This window comes from Hesperophylax consimilis, chromosome 21 (assembly GCF_061612785.1).
Source record: "Hesperophylax consimilis isolate HC1 chromosome 21, BYU_Hcon_1.0, whole genome shotgun sequence".
In the NCBI taxonomy this organism is placed as follows: domain Eukaryota; kingdom Metazoa; phylum Arthropoda; class Insecta; order Trichoptera; family Limnephilidae; genus Hesperophylax; species Hesperophylax consimilis.
Window position 1 is genome coordinate 28310847 of NC_142856.1, and position 21064 is coordinate 28331910.

General features: G+C 35.4%; 2 protein-coding genes and 1 non-coding gene across 3 annotated transcripts in view; 2 read left to right on the top strand and 1 right to left on the bottom strand.

The window, feature by feature from the left end:
• The first annotated feature begins 1015 nt into the window (after nucleotides 1–1015).
• Nucleotides 1016–21064, top strand: part of LOC149413822 (putative RNA-binding protein EIF1AD) — a 214070-nt gene continuing 194021 nt past the window's right edge. Inside the window, exon 1 of the mRNA XM_089644632.1 lies at nucleotides 1016–1106. The gene's annotated coding sequence lies outside the window, so the exon portion shown is untranslated. The remainder of the gene's footprint in view (nucleotides 1107–21064) is intronic.
• PolG1 (DNA polymerase gamma, catalytic subunit tam) overlaps nucleotides 1377–21064 on the top strand; it is an 80578-nt gene continuing 60890 nt past the window's right edge. Inside the window, exons 1-12 of the mRNA XM_089644724.1 lie at nucleotides 1377–1646; nucleotides 2547–2742; nucleotides 3825–3982; nucleotides 6162–6376; nucleotides 11341–11489; nucleotides 13285–13498; nucleotides 15517–16238; nucleotides 17253–17510; nucleotides 18192–18422; nucleotides 18712–18884; nucleotides 19536–19659; nucleotides 20294–20474. Coding sequence (XP_089500850.1) covers nucleotides 1570–1646; nucleotides 2547–2742; nucleotides 3825–3982; nucleotides 6162–6376; nucleotides 11341–11489; nucleotides 13285–13498; nucleotides 15517–16238; nucleotides 17253–17510; nucleotides 18192–18422; nucleotides 18712–18884; nucleotides 19536–19659; nucleotides 20294–20474 — 2698 coding nt within the window. The 5' untranslated portion in view covers nucleotides 1377–1569. The remainder of the gene's footprint in view (nucleotides 1647–2546; nucleotides 2743–3824; nucleotides 3983–6161; nucleotides 6377–11340; nucleotides 11490–13284; nucleotides 13499–15516; nucleotides 16239–17252; nucleotides 17511–18191; nucleotides 18423–18711; nucleotides 18885–19535; nucleotides 19660–20293; nucleotides 20475–21064) is intronic.
• TRNAA-AGC (transfer RNA alanine (anticodon AGC)) lies at nucleotides 4248–4320 on the bottom strand. Its single transcript has one exon. It is a non-coding gene; the product is annotated as a tRNA-Ala (tRNA).

The following is a 21064-nucleotide window of genomic DNA, read 5'->3' on the forward strand; positions in this document are numbered from 1 at the left end:
ACCTCGATAACGAAAGCTCAAATAAAAAAAAAAAATACTACAAAATCGACTCCAAATGTGATGTAGATTCACCAGTTTCCCGCTTGTACTACGAGTTTCCGGACACCCTGTATATATAAATGGTAGGATTTTTTTTTGTGATATACCTATATATATATTTCACTAGTAATAAGATGAAAGATATTATGAAATGATAAATATTTATTATTTTTCAATGTTCTCCCATAAAAAGCAATTGCTTGTGTGTATGGGATGAGGTAATATTTGTTTAGTTTCTTAGATTTTTATTTTATTTTTTAAATTTTTGTTTTTGTTTACTAATGGAATCGCAATACGGAGAACATATGTTCGCAGTATCGTGGAATACAGATAAATTATCTGGGCCCCTTCTGAACAAAATCATATCCTAGAAATAGAAAAAGTACAAAAGAGGTTTATGAGTTACATATAAATGAGAGAATATACGTACTATCCATTTCTGTATACATATTTATTTGTTCTTAACAAGAATGTTCAATTTCAACACCTTAGAAGCACGCCGAAAAATACTTTTTAGGCAAAAATATTTTTTAAATAATCTCTGGAACTAAACTTAATCCACTTATATTGAAAGAGGTAAACATATATGTCCCTAAAATGTATGCTCGTGGGAGATGCCATGGCGCACTCTTTTATACTCTGAAAACGAGGACTTCTGCTATCTGAACTCGCCAATCAACAGAGCGACTCAGTTCGGCAACTATTTTTTGACGCATTTAACAAAATAGTAAAAATGTCTCCGTGACCTTTAATTCTTACATGAACTACAAAATCCTCTTCAATATTCTTCGTAATTTATTGGTTTATAAGCGTTTTATGGAGAATATGAGAAAATAAATAGATAAATATATATATTTTTATGTTGGCACGAGTACCATCTCGAGTGACTTTCCTCTAGTTATTTTTTATAATAAATAAGACAAGTCTGTTGCGCATGAGCCTCGTGTTTTTGACATTTCCATTATTTCCAATAGTTTGACAGTTGCTAATACAAGAATTTGTGTTGATAATATAATATATCTAGTTAAAACATTTTGTTATTCCAGAATTAAATACTCCAACACTTGGTGAGTTAACCAACTATTTTTTTAATTCAAACCTCCAGAACTGTCACTGAATAATTATGTATTTTATTTATTAATTTACATTGCAATATTTAGGTAACCCTACTTTTGACCGGCTGACATTTAATTTCGCGGTCCTGTTTGTCTCAAATCTTCCTGATTTGTCTTGGTTTTTGTTATAAAAATGTCGTATAAGTATCGTGTCAACCAGTTGCTCCGCTTCAACCAACAAAACCGTTATTTATCTACAAAGTCGAGTGATAAACTTACGAATCCAGAATTTGCGGGAAGTAGCAAGACGCGAATAATAAAACGCCCCCCGAGAGAAAAAAAGCAACACGAAAAAAAATTCCTTCAAGTTGTTAGTAAACCCGCTGTGAAGTTGAACATCGATAAATCAACAGATATATTGAAAAATGATATTGTTGAATCGCCAGAACTACGGTTGAATGAAATCAAAGTTCAGATGTTGTCGAAAAACATCTCCGATCAGATTTTCAGAATATCTGAAAATCCCAGCCCAAATCCAGACGTTGTATCCAGGTAAGTCAATGTTAATAATTTAACTTAAAATGTTCTTACCATTTACCTTAATTTTTATTATAAATATTCATAAATCATTGTGAATAATTTAGCATGACTTACTATAAAATTGTCATAAATATTCATAACAATCCAATTGTATGAATAAAAAACTTGTTGAATTCTGCTGATATGCAAAGCCTCTTTAAAAAAACAACACTCAATCTCAACTTAAATATTGAATGGAGACAACTATTAAGGTAGGGGGTTTAAGTAAATATGCACACAATAGGTTTTTAGGGTTTAGTTTGGGTTATTTTAAAAATTTGTGCATATTTCACAACCTTCAAACTTAACTTTGATTGAGAAAAAAATGGTACTTTATAGCACCTTTTACCGTCCCTCACCACATTAATGGATATTTCTTGTAGTAGATAATTTTAAACAGGTGCTGTTTATAATTTTTTGCGTAAAGTGTGCAGCGGAATTCAACAAGATTAATAAATTTTTTTGTACAGCCTCATTTAAACGCAGTTTCTAATTCTTTTAGAAACCTTGCTGGTTTACAAAACTTTAATACTAAATTTATTTCTCCGGAGGCAAGATTTGTTGTCAAAATATTACATACAGTATACTTTATAAATAAGCTTTTCTTCATTATAAATATCTCATAAATCTGTCGATTCTACTGCATTAAGACGACAGAAAAAAATATCATCAGAAACTTATTTTGAGACATAAAATCACAAAATATAAATCCCTTTCTTTCTCATGGGATGCAGATTAAAACAATTTTTTTTTTACTAATTTCTATTCTTACTGATTAAAAAATCTTTAATTTTATATTTCATCAACATTGTAAATTTTATGCCAGTTGCTACTAATCATTTTTCGTGGATTGATTTTTTGTGTTACCGATAGATGTCAGCGTATGTTGTTTCACCACGGAGTGAGAACGGAAGAATGTCCACTGCTTCCCGATGTTAACTTTAAGCTGCCGAAGCTTCAGGGGAAAGATATCTTGGAACATTTTTATAATATCGGAGAAAAGCAAAGTGGTGTTTACAGAGGCATGATAGAACAACTGATTAAAGATGAAATTCCACCCGCCCCTGAGGTAAATTGAAATTATTGTTATTTAACACATTAACACACTTGCCGGAAAATGAAATAAAATTGCAATCTAAAAAAGTTCGATGATCTCAAAAATTCCAAGTAGAAAAAGGTATTCTTATTGCATGAGGCCAGATGTTCAGAGTTTTTGCTGCTTCAGACAATCAGATTTCTGCGTGATAGCTAAGATATTTTTAACAGATTTTTTTAGACATTTCAATGGGGTTCTTCAAATTTGATTGGACTCTTTGTGTTTTATCAGCAGGTGTAGATATTCTAGGCTACTTGCACATATGCAATACTAAGCACTTCTGTAATATCAGATCATATTTTTCAATTACTTTGAACATTAACACCTTATAATCTTGTTTAAGTTTTATTGTTATATCAACACAAACTGAGGTTTATCAATCCGACTCCTTTGGTGTATTAAAATGAAAGATAATGATTTTCTAAAATCAGTCTTTAATATGAGCAAGTCAAAATCTATTCGCATTCGTGGAAGGTATTACAGTAAGTTAACCCTTGGGACCTTCTAAGACCCAAACAGTCCCAAATGCCGTGCGCGCATTATACTCTCCTAAGACCATATTTGTCCCAGAACGACCGCACATTATTAAAATGCATATATCTCTCTTCCTCTCATCTAAAAATTAATTATTTCTTTTATGTCAGAAAGAGAACGAAATAGTGCTTGTTATTGTCTTTGAAAAAATGGAAGATTGTAGAAGGTTCGATCCGTGCAAATCAACAACGTCTCAAGGGTTAACTATTTACACCTATAGTAGAAATCTGTACTTTGCTAAACCTACTATTGGTTTGAGACTTTGCTTATTATAGATTATCAGCTAAGACACTGTGCCTAAAATGATAATACATAACATCAATTTCAACCAATTATTTTGCTATAGAATAATGTTAGACTTTCTTATAAGCCTTTCTGGGATGGGAATAAAACTTCTTAAATGGGGTAACCTTATATGGGTTCCAAATTAGATAATTTTCAATGTTTTCGAGAGACTTCGGAAAGATAAAACTTCTTGTTTGAGGGTTTTACTGTATTTACCATATTGAATATATTTTCAGAAATGGGTGTTCGCTCCAGGATGGCACCGTTATGAGAGAGGCAGAACTGCCGTATTAGTTCCATTTCCCCCTGAAGATGCTTTGGTGTTTGATGTGGAAGTTTGCATGAGCGCCGGAACTAATCCTACCTTGGCCTGTGCCGTCAGTCCTACTCATTGGTAAATACATATCTGTATAAATAAAAGTCAATGTCCGTACGTGTATGCCCTATAGACTCAAACACTACTGGACTTTTGTACCCAGTTGTCAGGTACTCTAGAATTAATAAACTCAAAACTTTAATCCAAACCATTCATAACCCCTAGCAACGTCGGGTACACGTCATCTGGTTGTTAAAAATAATTGTTTTTAGTCATTGAAGAAGATGATATAAATCTAAACGAAACATGAACGAGAAAAAGAAACAGAAAATAAAAAGGTAACAGTCGCAACTGGGGATCAAACCCAGGACCTCTGTCTTGCTGGGACATCACTCTAACCACTGAGCTATTGAGACCTTCTTCATCAGTGGTCTTCAATTGTCAATTATCATCTTCTTCAATGATTCAAATATTACATTTTTATGTTCAAAAGTTATTCCGATAAATTGAGTAATAGATTTTATTGTTACTTATTTTTTTAAATTATTTATTGTTATCAAGTTTAATTAGTGTAACTCCATTATAAAAGTTAAGTTTTGCTTTTAGGTATTCAATAATATTATTATTTGATTCATAAACAAAACACAGAATTTGCTTATAAATAAACTGGTTTTTTGTAATTTAAATAACAATAATTTATTTTTATACATTAACCCATATGTGTGGGTTTAAAAATCTGCATAATGCCTTAAGGCCTCCTGTGGAGGAAAAATGAATGCCCTCAGGGCCTATGTCATCTTTGGGGATGCTATGTGGTAATACTATTATCTTCTAACATATTAAGTTGATTGCCTGTTTGTGGCTAGCAGGCGGCGAGGATTTGATTTGTATACAAATCTACAGTTTTATTCCAAGGTTAATGAAATTTTACAAACTTGACCTTCATATTTTAAAATGGGGGCCTCAGCACGGGTGAACAACCCAGTGACGCCAACGTTGCTGAATTGAAATGTAAAGTACTGTAGAGTAATGTATCAATAAATAAATAAATAACAAGAGGAATGTCTCTCAAAAAACCCTGTATAAAGCCCGAGCAACGCCGGGGAGTTCAGCTAGTTGAATATGTAAAAGAAAAACTCAAATATTTTAATCAACTTCAGAAAAGACGATTTCAGCGAAAATGTTTTTTTAAAAATTTATTTATTTTTATTTTTTATTTATTTATTAATTAATTATTTATTTATTAATTAGTATAATGACACACTTTACAACTTAAAAAAATACCTGAAAACATTTTGAATCTTGAAATTCGATGATCATGTACACATTTTGTCCCATTCTTGCTAGTAACAATAAGTAGGCATAAGCGAGACAAAAGGCTTCAACCCGGCGAAAATAGGGTCCCGTTCAAGAAAATGGATTTTGCTTTAAACCGCTGTATCTTAAAATAATACATATATTTGAATGATTTTTTTTCATGTAGTAGTCACCACGATCTGAAATTAAAGCCTAATTTGTAATACAACTCCTTAATTTGAAGTTAAAGTCAGTTTTGGGCTTTTAGTGATGTTTAATGTTTAAAAAAATTACATATTTTATTACGTTACAAAAAAATTGGTTCTTACTTTCGCACAAATCATTTAAAAAAAATAACGATTTCCACATCTCCAGTGCCATATCTATTACCCAATCTACTGGTTTAGTATAGTTTCCTTTTTATAATACTCTTCCACACAAGAAACAAGAAGATGAGAAAATGGGAGATTTGTATCATATTGTTTATACATATACATATTTATAGTTGGGACCTGCACAAAACGATTGATTTGTAATATTCATTTAGAATTATCGGACAGTAACGCCTTCACAGCTATTCTAGTAGGACCGGCGAAAAAGGTAGAACTGGCCTTTCTGCCGGAAGTGTGTCAACATAAAAATTAAAAATGTATTAAGAAATTTTATTTTTTAAGTTTAATAAAAACATGGCAAGAAATGACAAGTTGACTGCTCAGTGCGCATTGCCTGACTTCCCGACCGGCCGACAGTGAGTTTTGCCGTGGACTGGGTGGCGACGAAAGAATGACGTATTACACTAGTTTATTTAAATATAAACAGAGACATCTATGAAGTCAGGTTGAAATGTGTTTTTGTTTGGTGGCAAAACAGGAAACAGACTATCTATCATTTGAGCTGATTAAAGAATAAACAGTGTTAGGATAGGTTGGTTGGTTATAAATCACTCACCTTTTTCTTTTAGGTATGGTTGGGTGAGTCAAACGCTGATACATGGCAGTGCACAGCCCAAGGATGCAGTTCATTACGGATTGGAAGACCTGGTGCCGTTGGAGAGTCTATCCACCTCCAAAGGATATAAACTGAAAGAGGACTTGCTGAGACCTAAACTTGTTGTCGGTCATAATGTCTCCTATGATCGAGCAAGGATAAAGGAACAGTATTGGCTAGAAAGAACTGGTAATAATATTATTCCCATATTATTGTAGAAAGCAATCACTTTGTGGTTTGACATATTTAATAAAATAAAATACTTTTTTGTTTTAAAACCACGATATTTATTAATTTAAGAACCGACCGGTTTCGCTTTACTTAAGCATCATCAGGGTACAAATTAATACTAAACAAGAAATACATAATGTGTGTATATATATAACAAAATATAGAGGGAGACAACATGATACAAATATAAGCAACACAAAGACGGTCATAAAATACATTAACATAAGTGCACAAGTAATGGAAAAACCGCTAGATAATTATGTAGACTAATGGGTTATATCAATAAATCGGGAGAAACAAAGCATCAACTGGCATGGTGGTAAGGAGGTAAGGAGAACTGGGATTTTTTATGGGTTTATTGGAAACAGACCTAATATTGGACTACTTGATATGTCTAATTGATTATTAAGTATCTGACTTTTGGTTTTTACAGCTTTTTTAATTTCTAGTGCCTCTAAGTTGTTTAGTCTGTTACCATGCCCGTTTTTATGTAAGATGTTAGCACCGGTGCTATGACAGAATGTATGATCTTTATCGATCAAATGATTTGCGAATTCGGAAAACCCGTTATTATTGAGGCAACGAAGATGCTCCTTTATCCTAATATTAACATTACGTGATGTCTTACCGATATAGAAAGCCGAACAATTATTGCAATTTAATTTATAAATCCCCGAATGACTTAATTTATCGTCCTTATCTTTAGAATTAATTAGAAATTTACCTATATTGTTATTAGTATAAAAGGCCGGTTTGACTTCAGAAGGAAGGTTTTTTACACTTAAGGTAGAAAAGTGATTAATAAATAAAATTCGCCGCCATTGATAATTAATATTATTATCATTGATTTGAGGACAAGGACTAGCAAAGAGGAAGCGATTAATGGCTATTTGTTTTAGCTTTTTATTTAAGATTAAATCTATAAAATTTGATTCATAGCCATTATTTACTGCTATGTTTTTAATTAGTTTTAGTTCACTATCAAAATTACTATCGGACATTGGAATTGTGACTAAACGATGGACCATTGAATGGAATGCGGAGTGCTTATGTGAAATAGGGTGATTGGAGGTGCTGTGTATGACAACGTCAGTATAGGAGGGTTTACGAAAAATGTTAAAATTAATTCTGTTATTAATGATCGATAAGGTAAGGTCTAAAAAATTTAAGGTTGAATTTATGCCTATTTCTAATGTGAATTTAATCTTATTATGAAAAGAGTTTATAAGTTTGAGGAAGGAATTCAGTTGACGCTTAGTCCCTGTCCATATACACAAAACATCATCAACGTATCTTTTCCAGTACAAGACATTTTTAATAAGATGTGAGGTACTAGATAAAATGGAGCCCTACCAGTCCTCTGATTGCTGATATATTCATGGATAACTTAGAAAATAAAATTTTATCTAGTACCTCACATCTTATTAAAAATGTCTTGTACTGGAAAAGATACGTTGATGATGTTTTGTGTATATGGACAGGGACTAAGCGTCAACTGAATTCCTTCCTCAAACTTATAAACTCTTTTCATAATAAGATTAAATTCACATTAGAAATAGGCATAAATTCAACCTTAAATTTTTTAGACCTTACCTTATCGATCATTAATAACAGAATTAATTTTAACATTTTTCGTAAACCCTCCTATACTGACGTTGTCATACACAGCACCTCCAATCACCCTATTTCACATAAGCACTCCGCATTCCATTCAATGGTCCATCGTTTAGTCACAATTCCAATGTCCGATAGTAATTTTGATAGTGAACTAAAACTAATTAAAAACATAGCAGTAAATAATGGCTATGAATCAAATTTTATAGATTTAATCTTAAATAAAAAGCTAAAACAAATAGCCATTAATCGCTTCCTCTTTGCTAGTCCTTGTCCTCAAATCAATGATAATAATATTAATTATCAATGGCGGCGAATTTTATTTATTAATCACTTTTCTACCTTAAGTGTAAAAAACCTTCCTTCTGAAGTCAAACCGGCCTTTTATACTAATAACAATATAGGTAAATTTCTAATTAATTCTAAAGATAAGGACGATAAATTAAGTCATTCGGGGATTTATAAATTAAATTGCAATAATTGTTCGGCTTTCTATATCGGTAAGACATCACGTAATGTTAATATTAGGATAAAGGAGCATCTTCGTTGCCTCAATAATAACGGGTTTTCCGAATTCGCAAATCATTTGATCGATAAAGATCATACATTCTGTCATAGCACCGGTGCTAACATCTTACATAAAAACGGGCATGGTAACAGACTAAACAACTTAGAGGCACTAGAAATTAAAAAAGCTGTAAAAACCAAAAGTCAGATACTTAATAATCAATTAGACATATCAAGTAGTCCAATATTAGGTCTGTTTCCAATAAACCCATAAAAAATCCCAGTTCTCCTTACCTCCTTACCACCATGCCAGTTGATGCTTTGTTTCTCCCGATTTATTGATATAACCCATTAGTCTACATAATTATCTAGCGGTTTTTCCATTACTTGTGCACTTATGTTAATGTATTTTATGACCGTCTTTGTGTTGCTTATATTTGTATCATGTTGTCTCCCTCTATATTTTGTTATATATATACACACATTATGTATTTCTTGTTTAGTATTAATTTGTACCCTGATGATGCTTAAGTAAAGCGAAACCGGTCGGTTCTTAAATTAATAAATATCGTGGTTTTAAAACAAAAAAGTATTTTATTTTATTAAATATTATTCCCTATTTTTGCTATTTGTTTTTGGGGTATTATGCCGTGTTGCGCTAACTCCTTCTTTAGCCAACGTTTCGGACAGCATTGCAGTGTCCATCATCAGGGCAGATGTGTTATTTGAGGTTGTGTTAAAATGTGAGCTTATGTATGAGGTTGTGATACCGTGTTGCCAGCTCCAACCCTCTGAGCTAACATTAACGTATCATTTTTTATTTAAAGTGGTTTTCTTCGTTTAGCTCTGGTGTAGCCGTCAATTACCGGATACCAAGAACTATTAAGCTTAGCTCCATCGTCTCTATTAATGTTTACGGGATTTTTATGAATTTCAATGGCCTCCGTAATCAGCCGTGCTCTATAAGTTTTCGGTCTCCCCAGGATTTCAGGAACAAATCCAAAGTAATGCCCGGTGTCAATCAAATGCTCGGCAATTGCCAATTTGTCAGGGTGGCCGAGTTTACAAGCTCTGAAGTGTTCTGAAATTCTTTTGGAGATAGTCCGCTCTGTCTGGCCTACATAGACCTTGTCACATCCGGAACAGCTGAGTTTATACACTCCATCTGTTTCCAGAGGAAACTTAGTCTTTGCAGACCTCAGTAAGTCCTGTATCTTTGTTGTTGTTCCGAAGACAGTCTTGATATTTTCCTTTCTCAAAAGCCTGGCAATTTTGTCTGTCACATTGTGCACATAAGGCAGGAAGGCACAGCCTTTCGACTCTTGTTCAACTCTGTCTTCGTTTGGTGCAGATTTGGCTCTTATGATTTGCCTTGTCTGACTTGCTGGGTAGCCGTTACGCTCCAGTGCATCGGTCAGCTTCGTAAGTTCCGCTCCGATTTTATGTTCTTCGCATATTCTGGTCGCTCGGGTCACCAATGTATGGATAAGTCCTCTCTTCTGCGCTGGGTGGTGGTGCGAATCAGCGTGTAAGTACCGATTCGTATGGGTTGGTTTCCTATATACAGTATGCCCTAGGCTACCATCGTGTCATCGTGCATCGCCTCCACATCTAGAAAGGGCAGGATTTTATCTTCGTTTTCCAGTTCCATTGTGAATTTAATTTTGCTGTGGAGAGAATTAAGATGGTCTAGGAATTCGTTTAGTTTCTCCGTTCCATGAGGCCAAATGGCGAAGACATCGTCGACGTAGCGCCACCATACTTTAGGGACAGCCGAAGCTGTGTCGAGTGCCACTTCTTCAAACTTCTCCATAAAAAAGTTGGCTAGTACTGGCGATAACGGACTGCCCATCCACAGGTTTGTGGATTTTTTCCATTAGTTTATTTAATAAAAGATCCAAATGATTACGGAATGCTAACACCAAGGTTTTGAAGCAGAGCCAAAGAGAAAAATATATGAATATGCCCTTTAGGGTGGGGGGGAACGAACCAACTTTCGCAGAATGGGTAGTCGCACATCCTTTTCGGCGATAAATCAGAGAGGCAATCCGCATTGCAGTTCAAGTATTTTAATCTTCAATATTGAAATCTGCTTACGAATGAGATGTCCTTTTTACAATGGTGCACAAATTCCTCGCCGTCCCAGATCCCAGATCTCTTGAAAATGGTTTGACAATTTACTCACCAAACTAAACTTTCACTTTTCACTTTGTATTTTGTGTTGCTATACTTACGCTTCGATAATATGAGTGTTCTGAAAAATTTTGCGATGCGCGCTAGATGGCAGTTAGAATACTAATGATGACATATTTTATTAAAGAAATGCACGAACCCCGCTGGCGCCAAAATAGGTAGTCATGTGATTGCCTCCAGGTTATGGAGAAATGTTACCTAAATTAGGCTTTTAGGTAGGTCTACTTATTCTGAAGTTAGTGAGCAGAACAATTTTTTTATTGATCTCTTCACTTGCTTCAAAATATCTATACAAATTGTTTTTCTTTCAGAAAGTTTGCTCAAAAGTAATTTTTGATTTTGTTCAACAATGTGCGAACTTACATTAGAAAAAAACCATAGAAATTTGATAAATCTGGGATTTTGCGGCCACTTTTTTTCAGATTTTGTCACTTTTCGGTAGAACCCTCGAGATTAGCATAATCGGTTGTATTTTTATCTCTAATGTATATTATCTCTCTACAGTTTTATGATTAAAATTTTTTTTGTTTTGGAAAATTGTAAAAAGTCACGGAGCGCCTGAACGTAAATGTATTAATTTTCTAATGGGCAATGTATTTGTTTTGCAGGAACAAGATTCCTGGATACCATGTCCATGCATGTGTGCGTGAGTGGTGTGACTAGCTATCAGAGAGCCATCTTGAAGTCCAAAGACAAATTGATTGAACCTGAAGATGAGAACTGGATGCAGATCAGTTCTCTCAACAGTTTAGCTGAGGTTTGTTTCTATTATCATTAAATAATAGCTTCAGCTGTAATCGTCGCCATGACTTGTTCAAGTTATCACAACGCAGAACAGATTTTCTAGCACAAAATAGCTTGTTTCGCTATGAAGTTTGTCAGTTTTCTGACATTATCAGGTTTGTTCTGTTCCCACCAACCATAGAGCAGGAATTCAAGCTCCGCTCTTAATTTTATACATGAAATAGGCCGCACTGAGGAAAGTGCGGCAAGTAAAAAGCTAAACGGCAACGACTAATGACCGGAGAGAAAAACCGCCATTTTAATCTCATTATTCGTAGCACATGCTCGCCGATTGTGTGCATTAGTTTATGTGAAAAAGGTGACTTGTGATTAATGGAACGTTCTTCCCAAGTGCGGGCCCCGTTGGACATCAAACAAAAGAATCACCAACCTGGTGAGTGCAGAAATCTGGCGATTACTTTGTGTGTTGGTTGGGGTAGCGCAATCTCCATTTCAAATAACAAGACTCCTGGAACAGAGAAAGGATAACGCCTTTCTCTGCCCCAAATTACAGTGATGCAAATCCAGCGTCATTGCACATAGCATGACACGAGGAATGGTGCTTTTAAATGAAATTTCTGAAACAGTGGATGTATTTAATTCCTCTTTGAACTGCCGTAAGACTCTTTGTATACTTATCTTTCCAGATGTTAAGAGTGTCAGAATGAGAAGATTATACTGTGAATGGATTAATAATCTGTATGTATATGGTTGTATAATAAATGTATAGTCGTAGTGGTCTTCCACACCAGGGCGATAGTGAGAGCATCGTCCACTCTGGAATGTGCCGCAAATGCGCCTGACACACTACGTAAAATGAGTTTGAACTTATTGAATTAGTGAAAAGATTAAAAGGAATATTGATGAATTTTTTAAATTTATTAAGTAAATAGAAACAATTTTTGTACAAATTTAAGGTAGTCCCACAAAGCTGTCATATGGCAGCTTGTCTGTAGGTTCTACCAATTAAACATTCTACTAAAAACAAGTTATACATATAGATAGGTACATCAAAAAAATTCAAGGATACATGTAATTTTCATACATTAGCCACAGCTTTACCATTTTAGGGCATAGTCTCTCATTTTTTTCAAATTTAAGATTTTTATTGATTTTATTGAAAATCACTGGAATTACATATTGAAGAGTACGGCTTCCATATTTATTTAATATTCGAGGAGTTTTTAGACCCTTTCCTTCTTTAAATCTTGTGGTATGTTTGTGTACCAGTGGGTGTTGGTATGAGCTCTCCCCCATTTTATCCATAATAGTAGTGAACCAAAGGAGACCTTTTATTGTAAGTAGACTCTCTGATCCATATAGTACTTTTAAGTTATGTCTCTGAATGTAAATATTAGATGTGACAATATTTTTTATTATGGCAATTTGTAAATTTTGAATATATTTAATGTACATAGTGCTTGCGTGTCCCCAAGTTCGAATTCCGTATCTTAGGATGGATTCGACCATAGAAAAATATAAGAGTAATATTTTAGAATAATGATCCTATGAATTAAAATGAAACTAATGCATTGGAATGTATACTTACACTTAGATCACATCTACTATTTTTTACTTTCTCACTGTAATGTACTTACGACAACAAGTAATACCTATTGTATTAAATACTCATAAATAACTACAATAATGTACTGTGCACTCCTCTTCCTAACACAAGCTAACGCTTCTATGGAAGAGTAGTATTCAAATCTCTTAATATGTAAATATGATTTTATATGTAATTACTTTATAATATTTTTATTGTTCAGGTACATAAACTGTATTGCGGAACAGCCCTGTCTAAGGAGGCGAGGAACATCTTTGTGGTGGGGAATCTACAAGACGTTAAGGACGATTTTCAGAACCTCATGAACTATTGCGCTGGTGACGTTATCGCCACCTCGTCCGTGCTGAGAAACATCTATCCAATGTTCAAGGAGAGGTTTCCACACCCTGTTACCTTGGCTGGAATGTTAGAATTGGGTAAGACCTTATATAAATATATATGATGCTGTGTGGGGGTCTTTTAAGGATATTAAGGAAAGTAGGGTCTGGAAAGGAAAAATGTATGAGGGGTGGGTAGGAAACTAGGAGTCAGTGTGTTCAAGAGACGAATGAATCCATCCCTTTAACTGCGGTCCTAGGCAATGGGTTGAGTCTTGCTGGATAGGTGAAAAGGTTCTCCCTCAACTGACCTCTCCCTCCGGCCCACTTCACAGTTGGTGAGCATCCTCTGCCAAGACTTGGACAAACCTCACCCCATGATCCCAGGCACCCCGGCTAAGTCACCACTTAGGGTGACCTATATAAGATGTTTTGGTTATCCAATTAATTAATCCCGGGGCGGCCGTACCCAAATTTGCTTCCCAAAATGAATTTAATTAAGTATGTTCATATCTATTTTTAAGCACTAAGGCCATAGACTCATTATATTTTCTTCCATATTTCACTTATTTCCTTTGAAAGTGTAGTCATTAGTGTTTGACAATGTCTCCTGGTTCCACAATACAGCTCACCAGGTATCTGAGCCTTCTTCCCATCAAAGCGACGGCCGGCATAGTCCAGTGGTAACGCATTGGACTGCCATTCCGAAGGTCGCGGGTTCGAACCCGGCGTGCGCAAATAAATTTTATTTGATTAATTTGTGTTATTTCACAATTAATTAATTAAAATAATATATAGTATATTTGCGGCACGTTCCAGAGTGGAAGATACTACCAGTATCGCCCTGGTGTAAGACCACCATTCAGAATTGAAACGTTGCTCCAAATGGCTTTAGCCGTGTTTAGTGACTAGATCTGAATAGCCAGGTACTTCCCCACCTTCCTCTTTCCCTTCCCCACTTACCTTCAGCCTCACAACATCCCCCAATTGGGGATGCCATAGTCTCACTGGCTCCAGACGGGAGCAGTTGGGACTCTTGTGAGGTATTCACTGTAAAAAAAAAAAAAAAAAGCGGGACATAAAAGCACCAAAGAAAAATCAGTGTTTCTTCACACTCTTCATATTCCCTACTTTCCATTGCCAACAGCTGCAAATGTCTCTGTAGCATGTAGCAGTGTCCTACAAGTTCCCTCAGTAAGTTTCTATCCTCATTGATTTGTTGCCTGTCTCGTTTTAAATCTAAAGTATTATATTTATTGCACGTGTTTCGTGATGGCCTATCCACGCTACTGGTTCCCAATGGCTTTTTTGATCTTCGCCAATCACAGAGTCAGGATTCAAATATTAATGTTTGAATCTGCACAATACTGTTCAAGTACCTCTTGCTCTGGCACGACGTGATCGCTGTAGAAAAGTTATCAAATACCTATTGCCCTGTCATAACCTAGCCAGGTGTGACGGTTCCAAGAATCCGCCGTAGATAGTGCATAATCATCACAAGTGTAATTTGCCGGGAGAGATTATTGTTCTAACGTGCCTGTGATCTGATACTAACTTTATTATAGTACAAATCAAAGATAGTGTGGGCCCCACTAAACCGTCATCCGGGGTAATTACTCTTTGGTGTGGGATGTTTATACCCGCATCGGGAATCACAGGTGTTCATTAGGCAGAGAGAAGTATGGGGCACTATTCTCTTACCTGTTATAGCGCTGTCCATTTTATGTGTATTGTGTGTAAAGGGTTGTGATAATGTAAAGAATGTAGTTGAATAATTACGTTAATATTTATTGAAAGTACGGTACACTATTAGTTACAACACGAATTTTATCAGAAGGGTTTTTATGAAGAGCTAAGAACTGTCAACTGCCAAGGCGGACGTGAGAAACAGGAATGGTTGCCGTCGGCTAGAAGTGCCGAGAGCGCCGTTTTCGGGTGGCGATCCATAAAAATATGTTTCCATTATTAAAAATATAAATTAATATAAAAATTATCATTTAAAGTTATTTGCCAGTTATTACCTCTACAGAAGAATCAATTTCTTTTCTCTGTCGCAAACAACCGCGTCATCCTTTAGTATTTTTATTCTCACGGATATCTTTATGTTTTATTTCTAGGAACTGCATACTTACCGGTAAACTCCAGTTGGAATGAGTACATCAACACTTCAGACCTTACCTATGAAGACATTGAATTAGAATGCAAATTCTTCCTAGCGAGAAAAGCAGAAAAAGCCTGCAGCATGATGCACAATCAAGAATACACCAAAGATCTTTGGATGTGGGACCAAGATTGGTCCACCCAAGAATTTAAATTAAAGAAACCGACACGCGTTGTGATAAAAAAACCAAAGAAGCCAAAAAAAGGTGAGACAGAAGTTGTGATTGAAGATAAGAATTTAGATTCAATCAAAGATGAACGCGTTACAATTATCAATCGTGATGATGTAACATTAAATATGGGTGATAACGTATTTGGTGCTTTTGATTATAAAGGAGAGTTCAATCATTACAGAATCAATCCAATAGTCAACACAATTGATGTGGAAAGAGTCAAAGCAAAACCTAAGAAAGAATCAAAATCTAAGAAGATTAAAACTGTTCAGTCTGTTGAAGTTATAGAATCTTCAGCACCAATTAAGGACGGAGATGATTCTGTTCAGTCTATTGATCCGCTAGAAAGTAAATTCAAGTATCTTTTTGATTTGGCGAAAATGTTGCCAGTTAGGAGACCACTGTTGCCAGGTTATCCTGCTTGGTATCGTAAATTGTGTACGAAAGCCAGCAAAGATGATGAAAACTGGGTGCCTGGACCACACAACATTGGCACTGGTATGCAGGTATGTTATATTTTATTTATTATGTATTGCCTTTTTATCTACATTCTAAGTTATCTTTTTCGTGCAAATATTTATTTTATATTGTAAACTAGCTGTACCCCGCCACGCCTTGCAGTGACTCAGTCTGTCTACGCAGATAGAGAAAAAATAGCGTAAACGTGTTGCTTTTACCCCCAACAGATGGCGCTGTTTTAAAAAAAAGCCTTTTTTTACCTGTCACACCTTTTTAATATAGGCATATAAAAACACACTCATATTCGTATGCAACGTTGTGTCAAAATTTCAAAGCAATCAGTGAAGAACTTTTGGAGATTTAAATTTTTGAACAAACAAACATTTACTTTTTTATTTATATAGATGATAATGCAAGTTTACGACAGTATTTTCACTTACATTAAGGCGAGAAACTTGGTATATCAAAGTACAAATCCTCTTTATCATATGAACATGTAGTTGAGATTTCTTAAGCATAGATGATTATGCAGTTTTTAGCTCCATGCTTATATCGAGCTAAAATTAAAAGAAAGTGTCATTAAAAAAATGTTTTTTTTAATAGAAATATGTATGTACACAGTTGAAATAATTTTAAGTCTATTTGCATAAATTATTACCAATTATAAATAAAATTATTTGTTTCTAACCAGTTTGATTTCACCCTGCTGCTTTACTATAGTGAAACCCTCTTGTAAGGTTTCCACATAAGACATTTCAATTCTTAACTTCTTGATCACTGATACTAAACTTTCTCCGCGTGCCAACTGTTACTATTTTCATAATAACTTTTTTGCAAAATTGTGTTTTTGTAAATTGTACTGTCTTAGCAGATAATGTGTTTACATAATATTTACATAAAATAGTGTATCTTTAATGATACGCTCGTGAACAAGAGCTTAAGAAATTTAGTTTTTTTGGTCCCTTGAAAACAGATTTGCCCCAATTTATCCCACAAAAAAGGCTTTACAACATGTTCAGTTTGTTTTATCGGTTTCATTAATAAATAATATTTTTTTTTAGATAACTCCCAAACTTCTATCTCTGTCCTGGGAAGGCTATCCTTTACACTATATCCGAGGGCACGGCTGGGGTTTTATTGTGCCCTATAGAGCGGATAGGCCCTCCATCGACGAGGGGGGAGTTGGGGAGGACACCGAAGGATTGGATGTGCCCTTTGAGTCCCTCCTACATAAGTGTCCTGTGATAGACCCTCAGCATTTAGCCGCAAATGCTGTGCAAAGTGAAGGAGTGTTAACGAAATTGTGGCAGGATGTTGAAGTAAGTTTATTATTAGACTGGATATTTAGAACGGATGTACCGTATGAGTCAAATGATAGTTGCTAGATTTTCTGAAGGTGATTTTGAAAATGTAAACAGTCAATTCAGCATAGTTAAGCAGTTAAGTCATTCTGTTGATTGGCGCAGGCGGAAGTTCTCGCTTTCGCAGCATAGAAAAGTGCATGGGATCTCCCACAAGTATACTTGTTGAGAACATATCAGTTATCCTCTTTCAAAATAGGTGGATATAACATATCGTGATTTATTTTTGGGGTACTACGTTTTGGACAGCGTTATAATGCCCATCATCAGGGCATATGTGTAGATTATGGTGAAATGAAATTTGTGTGTGTAAAAGCGATACTGAGTTGCGCGCGTTAATCCTCTTGGGGCCGGTATTCCAGTATAATTAGTGAAAGTTATTATGGTTTTTGGCATTTAGTTTTGGTGTTATTAGATTAGCCCCGTCATCTCTATTAATGTTAATGGGGTTTTTGTAGATTTCAATTGCCTCTGTTATTAGAAATGCTCGATGCGTTTTGACTTTGCCAGGACTTCAGGAACAAGTGCTTGGTAATTGCTGATTTGTCAGGATGGCTGAGTTCGCACGTTCGAAAGTGTTCTGAGATCGTTTTGGAGGTGGATTACGTACATCTTATCCTCAATAATAATTCTTTTTAGTCTCACATCGGCAAACGCGACTTCTACTCTAAGCCCAAGAAAGAGCCCTCGGAAGAGGCCTACAAGGGCACGGGCGTCTTCAGCGGTGTGACTCTGGGTGGTACCTGTTTCTTTATGCGCCTCCCCCATAAAGATGGGGCCAAGAGCAAGGTGGGAAACCCCCTGGCCAAGGATTTCATCAATAAGTTCAGCGAGAACGTGCTCAATGGGGAAGGCGTGGAAGCTGAAAAGGTTAGTGGATTAAACTGTTTTTAGTCTGGAAACTTGCAGTACTATTGCATTTTTTTTAAATATTGTATTTCGAATTTAATTTGGCAACTAAGGGCTAAATTTTTTTTGAAGCCGTGTCCATGCTTGCCAACGCATTTTATAAAACATTAAAAGCTGACAGTAACTAAGTAGTGACCAATTTTTTTCAAATTTGTCTTAAAAAAATCCAACTTAGGACTCCATTCCAAATAAAATGTATCTAAATTTTTTTTTGCCTAAGCAGTCATTGTAATATTGATTATAATCTTAGGTTCTAACTGCCGCAAGAATGCTGTCATACTGGCGAAACAATCGGGACAGGATAAAGAACCAAAAAGTAATATGGCTCGATGATAAAGATCTGCCCGACAAATTAAGGAGCAGAGACAAGAGATACGGAGCGATTTTACCACAGGTTGTTGTCTGTGGCACCCTAACTAGGAGGTAAACACAATAGATAATGTCTTATTGCTTTTTGATGAAATAATACGCGTTAATGCTTAAATATGTCCTAATTTTTTTTCTTAACACAGTTAATTCTGTTTTTACACGTTGGATACATTTTACAGAATAACGTGTAAAATCTTTAAGCGCTTTATGGATTGGAAAGTATAATTTTTTTTCTAATAAGATTGGATATTTTCATAACAATTTGTTGATCTTATTATGTATGTCAAAACCTTGTAAAAACAGAGTTGACTGTTTATCCACTCGAACGACTTTTGGCATGTTACGGCAAGTTTTCTTAAGCGATTGCTTGCTATAATGTGCCATATTTTTTGAATCTAAAAATTTGGAATAGACGGCGAAATGTAAGTGGATTAATTGGCTTTAAACTTCAGTGAAGAGTTAATTTCTTTCCTTATTAATATTTTGATGAATGATGTTAATTAAATAAACCAATCGCTCAAGTGGATATATGACGTTTTTTCTCCCTATTTAGCACCCTTTTTTTCTGTATGCCAACACTGAGCCAGTGTTACATAAATACCGCCTCTGTAATAGTTATAATGTGATCTTATTTTTTGCTTGAATTTTTTCTCCCTATTACTTCTGTGAATATTTCACATATTATCATATTTGTACCGCCTTTAGAGCTATGGAGCCCACCTGGATGACTGCCAGTAACGCCCACAAAGAAAGGATTGGATCCGAATTGAGATCTATGATTCAATGTCCACCAGGATACAATTTTGTTGGGGCTGATGTTGACTCACAGGTAAGACTGGTTATTTTAACATACAAGTGAAGGTTATTGAATAAAAAGCAAGAGTCATAACATTGATTTTTATCCTATACCAAATATAATTACGGTGCTACATCACAGGGCATCTTCTACGCTTTCTAAACACCTATTCCTCATTCTGCCACTGGGTCACTTTTACTTGGTCTTAATATTCGGTCATAATATTTGGTGTCTTGTTTGTCATTCTTCTACCCATGTCCGGTCTATCACAGTCTTTGGGACCTACAGAATCTTATATTATTTACCATAGTTCCTGTGAGTACTCTGGCTATCGGCCCTTTGTGCTATCTCCCATTTCACCTCGTTCGTTTAGCGGTAACTCGGACCTTTTGATAAAGTTCACCAGGGTTATCATTAGATATTTGGCTTTGTCTTCTGGTTCCAAAATGTGTCTTCCCAGGTGGCTGAGCCTTGTTCCCATCTATTGGTGTTTTCCGCTCACAACAGCTGCCCGTCTCCTAAGGTGACAGTGTCCTGTTAGTAGTACCAGTTTCCTAAGTGAGTTTCTGTCCATATTGAGTAGTTGCTTGATTTGTCAAGGGTCTAGTCCATTTATGAGTACTTTGGATTATATAAAATAAATCTTACCATATGTCTTTTTAATTAGGAACTATGGATAGCTGCGATACTGGGAGATTCCCAGTTTGGCCTCCACGGCGCTACTCCTTTTGGTTGGATGACCCTTGCTGGGTCAAAGGCCGCCGGCACCGACATGCACAGCCACACAGCCAAGGCGGCCAGCATCACCAGGGACCACGCCAAGGTCATCAACTATGCCAGGATATACGGTGAGCCACTAAACAATGCTAGGAGACTTTATTTCCTCAGTACAAAAATGCTTTTGAGGTCTTGGGTGGCAATAGTGCCAATAGTGATAATTGTGATGATTATGACAAAACTATCAACTATCGCAATTAATCTTTTTGTTATTATGTTTACACCAAAACTAAACACCAAATTTCGCAAATTATTTTACTGAAATACCGGCACTATGAAGATTGACATGCAACACGATAACTCTTCTGCATAAATAAATATAGGGGAAGAGAGGAAGCGCAACACAGTATAGTAACCTAAAAATCTCAAACTTTATCCAAAGTGACCACTGTTAAATTTTTTTTGACATTTGACATTTTTATTAGTGACAACACTTACACAGTGTCACGGAGTAATAAAAGTTATACACGCTACAAGTTGTATGAGTGACAATCGACATAAATGTGACAATAATGACAAAAGTGATAATGAGTGACAGCCTCTCAATTTGCACGACAGTAACAAAAGTCTGTAGATAATGTGTTATAACGTACACAAAAAATGTCAATTTTGTTATTTCTGTTTAAATTGTCACTTTCCAGTTGAATTATTTTACAATAAA